At 38.1% G+C, this 8,706-nt stretch overlaps 1 protein-coding gene across 1 annotated transcript in view; it reads right to left on the bottom strand.

The window, feature by feature from the left end:
- Positions 1-8,706, bottom strand: part of LOC122556831 (lysine-specific demethylase 3B-like) — a 132,166-nt gene continuing 123,460 nt past the window's right edge. Inside the window, exons 27-29 of the mRNA XM_087995075.1 lie at positions 4,581-4,757; positions 3,987-4,121; positions 1-3,311 (exon numbers count right to left, since the gene is read on the bottom strand). Of these exons, the coding sequence (XP_087851201.1) occupies positions 3,231-3,311; positions 3,987-4,121; positions 4,581-4,757 (393 nt within the window). The 3' untranslated portion in view covers positions 1-3,230. The remainder of the gene's footprint in view (positions 3,312-3,986; positions 4,122-4,580; positions 4,758-8,706) is intronic.

The raw sequence follows: 8,706 nt of genomic DNA, 5'->3' as shown, positions 1-8,706 counted from the left end.
TTATTTCTTTAAATTTTAATAAGAATATTGAAACCTAAATCAGCCCTTCACAAAATGCTTGCAGTAAATGAAGACAAAGTATTCTACATTATGTGACAGTATTTTTTTTCTTAATTTTATCCTTTTATTAAAAAGTCACAACAGCATACATATCAACAAAAACATTGGATTTACGAATGGTACCTTGGTACCTGCCCAAACAAAAAAAACCCAAAAAAACACACTCCTCGAGACAGTTTTGGTTTTAAATGCTGAATCTTGGAAGCAGTCTGTTTGAAAAAAAAAACCTGGGGGGGGGGGGGGGGGGTTACTGCCAAATCTGCCTGAATGCCATATGCTGGAAGTCTGTCATATGCTTAAAGCTGTTATCAAGGATAATGTCTGCATTTTGTCTGTGTTGGTTTTAAAATCCAAAGTTTTTTTTTGAAGAACTGCAATGTTACGGCAAAGAGTGCCTCTACACAAATCATTATCCAAAGTATATATAAATGTCTAAAACAATCTGAATGAAATACACTGGAAGATGCAACAGGTTAGTAAAACCTACACCAGTGTGTATATTATTTTGAACAAAGATTTACAAATCCATACTTCCTTCTCAAGCAGTCTTGTAAATATTGCAAACCTTGCGACACTACTGAGCCTCCCTGGCCATGGGATTACTGATCTATTAACATTGTAGAGCACAAGGGCAAAGGCACCACTTTCAACAGTTTAAGGAAACTAATTTTTCTGAAAGAATTTGCAGGTGTTTGAACAAAAATTGAAAGTTCTGCTCCTAACAACTTGCCCTACAATTAGATTCAAGACCCCCACATGGATGTGAAGAATAATCATTATGAGGATACAGGTCTGATCGGTGCCCCATCACACACAGCAATACAATAAATCAACAACTGACAAAGAGGGCAGGAGGGCAAAACCATACGGTCACAAGACAGGACTGAAAATAATTAGGCGGACCCCCTATGTCCATAAATCTGAGATAAAACAGAAGACAACTCTCCTAACAGGAATGATGCATACCTGTAAACAGTTTAAACGTTACATGGCAAAATTACAAACATCGGTGAATAATCCTAATCTGTTGGGTTGTTCAGGTGATTTGGTTTATATACTCAACAGCACCCACCTTCTTCATCAGGGTCAACCACCCTCCTGTACCCTGGCTCTACTACATTGCTCCAACCAGGCCAAAGTTGCTTCCACCATTCTATCCAACAGAATGCTCCTGGGTCAGATTCTTCACTGATAATGCAACATGGAAACTATCAACATTAAAACAAAACTATTAACTCGCTGGTATGAAACATTTAGACACACTCTTGAATCACAGCAAGCATCACAGTCATTTAAGAACTTGTAATCCTGTGATCCAACTGTTCATTCACAAAAAAAATCTTTATGCCTAGTAAAAGAATGTTCAGCAGTCTAACTCCACACAGATGAATTCCATCAAGAGTGTTTTGGAAAATGCCAATGCATGCCTCGTGCTCTTAAACATCTCCTTGAAATAAAACTATTTGGAGAATATTTTAAGACTACTTATAGCAATACTGAACATTTGATGACTAATAGTGTTACAGGAATCATCAGATCAGCATACGGCTTGGAAGCATTTCACATCCATAATCAACCTTTCATAGTTTCTTTGAAAGGCATGGATAAAGAAGAGTCCTGATTAGATTAGCCATTATTATTAATATAAGTCACCCAATATCTTTACATTAAGCCCTTAAGTCCTCATGGTTCAGCATTAGATTGTTGTCAAGCTCAGAGGTAAAGTTAAACATTTAATGCTAAGGTTCGCACTGTAAGATTCAAAATGCATCAAGACACCCCTGTGATTCGGTTTACTTCATGGTTCTGATATCAAACAATGAAAGACTCAAGGACTGCAATGAAATATTGAGGGGGGCGCGTGGATTGCAAAATGTATTCAGCCAGTTAGAATGTGCTCAACACTTGCCCACAAGAGCTTAAATTCAGTTCATAGAAAACACTTGTATTGTCCTGCTGACTACAGCTGCGCATTGATATTTTGCTTTTTGCACTGAAAGACTCAGTAAGGCAAGGCTTAGCACAAATAAAACCAATCCATTTCTTACTGCCTGATTTACAATGCATTGTCTCCAACTGTTAAGCTGGTATTTCTCTGGTATACCCATAGTTAGATGTCAATCCCCAAGCCAAGAATGCACATGACATAATTTCTCTGTAACAGGGTTGGATTCTCTGGCTGCTTCTCAATCCTGCAGCCAGAAGCAATAGGGGAGAAAATTGAGAGAAAATTTTGATACTTCCATTTTGCCTTCATCAGAAGAAGCATCATTTATAATTTCCAGCTGAAGGCAGCAAACTGCAGCAGGCAGAGATTTTGTTTGGAAGGGGTAACTTTGTTGTTTGGTAAAATAACTTCTGATCTTTTTTAAATATATGAAATCGGGACACAAAAGCCCAACTTGGAAAATAAAACAGAAACAAGATTATTTTTAAACAGTTCCATATTTCTGAACCCTTAATATCCACAGACCTAACCAGAAATCCAATTCCCTCTGCCACTGTGAATCGTGATTGTGGACTGGAGGGGATGGAAGAAGAATGATCCAATGATCATTTTAAACAATAAACTAACATGTTAACCCATATTTTTGACCTGATTCAGCAGCTGGTTCATAATTCCAGTGAGGTCTGGTTGCCACTCTGTAGGGACCCAGGCACCATACAGAAACAGTTTAGAACCTCAGTGTCTGGAATGTTGTAAAGACCTTCTGGAAAAAAATATACTTCTGTAAAATTAGGGATCAGTGGATCATAGTGAATGCGAGCCAACAAAAAGACTTTGTTGTCCTTCCAAACTGTTCCTCTTTCTGGGAGCATGAGTATAAAACTGTGGGCTTTGCTACATCTACAAGATCCTTTTTCATTACCCCAACACGGTGTATGAATATGGAAAAATTAAGGGGAAAGGGGCTTGAATTTTATTTTAAATATAATCACTAACTCAGTGCGAAACTAACTACAATGTGAAACTCTCCCAAATCTGCTGTTCCTACAGTTTGCTGCAGAAGACAGCAAAACTGATACTATATTCCATTGTGATACTGGACTTTTATTGAACATCTTATCTCCAACCAAAACAGCCTCTCCATTTTTAATTGCATGTACTTCTTAATGAGCGTATGTTACAGAACCATTTCTCTGAGTCTAGATTTCCATTACAGGTGCTTCTATGACTTGGCCAGTCTAGGTTCTTCAGCTTTCAGTGTTCCAACTGCATCTTTGACAGCGTGGTAGATAATGTTCTTCACCTAAGGACATGTAAAATCAGGTTAACCCACAATTCACACAATGAGGAAGTCAAAATAAACAAATGCCTTAGAATAACCGTGGAAGAGAAAACGAGCAAAGGCAACTCTTATTATTTATACGGTCAAATTGCAACATATTTTTACATTTTCTTCCCCATGGATTTATCCTATGTATGCAGTTTTGTCAGTGATGGTCCCTTTTGCCATTCATCACCCGATCACATCAGGTCTTAGTTGCTGTTCAAACTAATTCTGCAGAATTACTGTAGATATCACCAAATAATGTACTTTGTGACATTCTAGAAAAGCCTACAGGAACTGGAGCTTACGATTCAACTTCAGTTGATCATGTTGCTCTGCCGCTCACCATGGCTAAGACTGCAATTGTTTAGAGTCAGTTATTTCCTTATTGCTGGAACGTCAATCCTTTAATTATATCTTGTTTTTAATTTATTCTTTAAACACTGGAATGTAAAAGTAATGCAACAATTTTTCTCTGTTTCCCTCTTTTGCACCTAGGTACCTGCACCTAAGATGGCGCCAAAAGAAAATTTTTCACCATTCTCCTGTACTTGACTACATGTGACAATAAAGGATATTCTATTTCGCAAGTGGGAATAGTCTTTAGATCAAATAACGTGTTTTAGTAACTGGAAGTTCCTCTTAATGCTGTACCTGCAATTTATCTTCATGGTTGGTGTGAGTGTTTGAGAGGTGCCTGAATTCCTGAGTAAGACGGAAGCAGTGTTTGACATGTTCTGGAGAGACAAAGTCTTCAGCTACTTTGATACAGCTGTACAGATTGTGAACCTGAAGCAAAGAAGTCCAGTCATTACAACAGATTTCGACCTATCTTATTTCATACATCATTGACAAGAATAGGAGGAATCAGGATAAAGAATAAGCTGACCTTAGAATTGACCAAAAATGCATTTTAAGTGCAACTCTACAGAGAGACCACCATTATATATCAACTCATCCTGATAGAGAAACAGAAAAATAATTCTAACTGTGAAAAAACTTGTACCTAGAGTATTTTCCAGGAAGATATTCCAGATAAAATCATGACTAATATAATAAATAAACATTTGATGTTTCATGTTAGGTTTATTTTTCTTCTAATTAATTAAAACTTCTTTTTGCCACCCAGTTGTGAAATGCATTAAATAAATGCAAATTCATTCTTTATATTATTCTTCAGTATAGTTGACATTGAGCAAACAATGGAGTTTTTTTTAAACTTAAAATATGGGAACCAGAAATCTTTACCTGGTGAGGTGCTCCTGCTGGGATGAAGACAGCATCCCCCAGGAATTGTACAATGGCCCAGCCCTGCACACCATACTCCTCATACAGTCGTTTCCGCAGCATCTGGTCTAGGTACCAGCTCTGGTCATGAATCGGATCATGATCTGGGGGGTTATCTTGACCTTGCTCTTCAGACACCTGAGTGAGAAATAAAGAGATGAGGAGGGGTTTCATCTCTCAGAGGGGAGTGAATTCTCTGGAATTCCTTACCGTATGTGGCTGCAGAGGCCATGTGATTAAATATATTTAAGGTCAAGATATACAGATTTTTAATCAGTAGAGGAATCAAGAATGATAGGGAAAAGACAGGGAAGTGACGTTGAGGATTTCAGATCAGCCATGATCTTGCTAATGATGGAGTAGAATGAACAGGCTGAACAGCCTACTTCAACTCCTATGTCTTGTGGTCACAACAGTGTTCAATTAATCCACATATAGCTCAACATATAATCTTGAAATAGTAACCTGAAAGTAAGAACGGTAAAACAAAACAAAGAATAAAGATGTCTTTTAAAACTTAATCTCTAGGTATTTTCCAAATGGGCCTCAGTATTATACAATGATCCCAAAGCAGCTGTGATCACCAATGGTTTAGGTGCGGATAGCTTCAGTGTTGGTAGGGGCTGTCATCAGGGATGTCCTCTCTCACTATTATTAGTCATGCTATACGAACTGACCCCAGCAAAATGACCCTGAGGGTTGGTTTGGGTAAACATAAAATGACTCTCGATGCAGATGATGTCCTCCTTTTCTTAAGTGATCCTTTGATATCTGTGCCCCGCCTAATTTAAGTGGTCAATCTATTTAGCATGTTCTCAGGCTCGAAGACCAATTTTATGAAATCGGAGGCCGTGCCGTTGGGTGTTCTCACCAGTATATCCAACTTACCAGACGGATCTTGCTTTCCCTTTCGGTGGTCACTGGAGGGTTTTCTATACTTAGGTATTTTTATCACCCCAGTATTTGGTCAGCTGTATAAAGCCAATTTTGTGCACCTATTAGAGAAAATAAGGCAGGACCTTCAACGTGGGGAGATCTCCCAATATCCTGGTTAGGCAGAGTAGCCAGAGTTAAAATGAATATTCTACCTCGTCTTCTATATCCTATTAGAATGCTCCCTCTGATGTTGCTGAGATTGGCATTGCATAAACTCCACGGCTGGCTTGGTTCCTTTATCTGGAATCATAGATGGCCCCTTATCAAATTAGAAAAGCTGCAGCTTCCACAAGCAAGGGGAGGACTAGACTTTCCTGACTTTAGGAGGTATCAGTTGAGCTCTTTATTATCTTATGTAGCTGATTGGGTCTCTTGTGACCCACAATCAATTTGTTTAGATATTGAGACCTCCCAAGCAAAGTGTCTCCTCATCAATCTTTTATTTATGAATGAGAGCTATTATGGACTATTGCAAAAGCCTTTTGTATTAAATACAATTAAAGCCTGGAGAATAATGCCACAAGATGAGGGTAGCCTGCAAAAAACCTCCCCTTATACTCCTATAGTGAGAGCATCTGGATTTAGCCAGGGCTGAGAGATGCTACATTTAAAACTTGGAAGTCCAGAGGTATCTCTTGCTTGGGGGACCTGTTCGATGGGGAGGTTATGAAGTCTTTTGAGCAGTTGCACCAGAAGTTTAGACTGCCTAACAGTGACCTTTCTTGGTATTTCCAAATACGATATCATATACAGAAGACTACCACACTATTAGGCAATCTCTACAAATTGGATAGGGAGAGACGAGTGCTATGGCCGATGGGGCCGCCCTCGGTCAGTACTCTTTCTCACTCATTATATAATGAGGTATCGAAGGACATGGAACAATTATTTAAAACATGGAACCAAGAACTGGGGTTAGAAATCTCTTCAGAAATGTGGGAGGACATCTGGGAAAAAGCCAGAAAGATCTCTATTTGTAATAGAACTCAAGTATTCAATTAAAGATACTCCACAGGGCTCATATAGCACCTGGATGACTCGCAAAATTTAAGGTAGGAGCATCCCTAATGTGTCCTAAATGCAAAATAGAAGTTGGCACTCTCACGCATTGTCTATGGACATGCCATAAGATCCACAGGTATTGGGATAGAGTAGCGAATGCCTTGACAGAGATCTTGGGTACGGAGATTAGATTGGATCCAGTGTCTCTACTCTTGAGCTTTTCAGATTTTCCCTCCCTGGACGTGCACAGGAGGAAACTATTTTCCATTCTCTCCTTTTGTGCAAGGAAAAATATTTTAGTAAATTGAAGGCCCTCCAGGACTTTCGAACTGGCACAGGTTAATCATGGAATATATCCCCCTTGACTTCCTCACAAATATGGTGCACCAAAAAACTGAATTATTCTATAAAACATGGCAGCCCTTTCTGAACTTTATCGACACATATTTTGGCTATATTGTCCAGGACTTTTGTCTGGCTGTGGTAGTGGTTCTGGCTGGTCCAGGGACCCCCGGGAGGAGGAATCCTGTATGAATACGGGTTTTATTATGACTTGACGTAAATCTATTTTGAGCATGTACTCAGTTATTTAATTATTCTGTTATTTATTGCTAGTAATGTATGATATCCTATTTTATGTTTTGGTTGTTTGTAGGATAGATCAGTAGTTAGTTGGGTTTTTCTCTTTTTTTGTTCTGGTTATTATTTATTTCTTTTCTTTTTTCTTATTTATTTAATTTTATATTTGTGTTTATACCTATTAAAAAAAACGTAATCTCTTTGCATTTAGACAAATCACCACACAGGAATAGGAAGAACTGCGTTGAAAACACTGGAATTAGGAAATGGGCTGGAACTGGAAGAATTGTTTCTTAATAAACATAAACTTTAGAAAAAGCAGTGCTACCTTAAGGACTAAAACGAAGTAAATTAATCTAACTGACTGACCAGAATCATCTGTGGTGCAGATTGATGGAAAATAGAAAGACAATCACTGACTCCTCCAAGTATACAGAGAAGGGACCCAATCTAATTAAGCCTCAAAATATAGAACAGTCTTTTGCATCTGTATATGATTGTCCCATCATCACTACTTCGACTATGAGGAGCATAAAACTATCAGGGCGCACAAATGTGTAGCTGGCAGATGCTCAAAGTGATAGAGAAAGTCACATCATTATGAAAAGCAAATGTGATCTTTTCTCTTTAAAAGGTTTTGAAATATATATTCTATTACTTGACTGTTCATGGTTATACATTTGACTTCCTTTGGATTGGCATCATGACATTAAAAATTATTAGAAAACACATCTTCCAGTTCTGAGCTTCAGAATAAAAAACAGACAGGGATAAAAATTCAATGCTTTAAAGGGGTGAGACAAGCAATACAAAATGAACTGGAAACGCCCCACTGGAAAGGGAAATGTAGATTTAACTTGTTAATGGGTGCCAGTTAGCTCAGTTGGCTGGATGGCTGGTTTATAATGCACAAGTGGCAGAATTCTTGTGAAAGCACTGCCTTATCACCCTCATTTCTTGACTGTGGTATGTTGACCCTTGGGTTAAACTCACCATCAATCATCTACTTGAAAGAGAGCAGCTGCCTGTGGTTCTCAGGTTTATGGAGAATTCCACTTTAATATAGCACAAGTCACTTTTGACCAAACTTGCTGAAGGCCCAATACTTATAACCTACATCTGGTTCTTACAAGCAATGAGCATGCCATTCATAATTTACAGCTTGGGGAAATACTGGAGAACAGAGTCCACACGTTATAAAGGGCAAGAATATTGTGAAGGACCAAGACAAAAATGTCATTTTAAACAGCCAAACAAAGAAATGAAGAGTAAATCACACTAACTTACTGGTGGAAAACCTGTTGGGGAAAATGAGGCACTTATAAACTATAATGCTACAAATGGAAGATGTGTATATATCTAATAGGAATAAGTATACACATAAGCAATATTATTCCATGTGAGTATGGAAATGTTCCAATAAAACTATACTGAGTATTTATGAGAATAGGCAAGACTTTTTCATCTGCAGGAAAGGTCAAAATAGCAAAAGACAAGCCCTGTAAAATGTGTGTTCAGGATTCATTTGCTGTTACACAAATTAGAATCCTAAGAAATAGATGTGCTGGAA

Source organism: Chiloscyllium plagiosum, unplaced genomic scaffold (assembly GCF_037043375.1).
Source record: "Chiloscyllium plagiosum isolate Xiang-an unplaced genomic scaffold, Cpla_swu_hap1 HiC_scaffold_16, whole genome shotgun sequence".
NCBI lineage: Eukaryota > Metazoa > Chordata > Chondrichthyes > Orectolobiformes > Hemiscylliidae > Chiloscyllium > Chiloscyllium plagiosum.
This window is presented reverse-complemented; position numbering and strand designations above follow the sequence as displayed.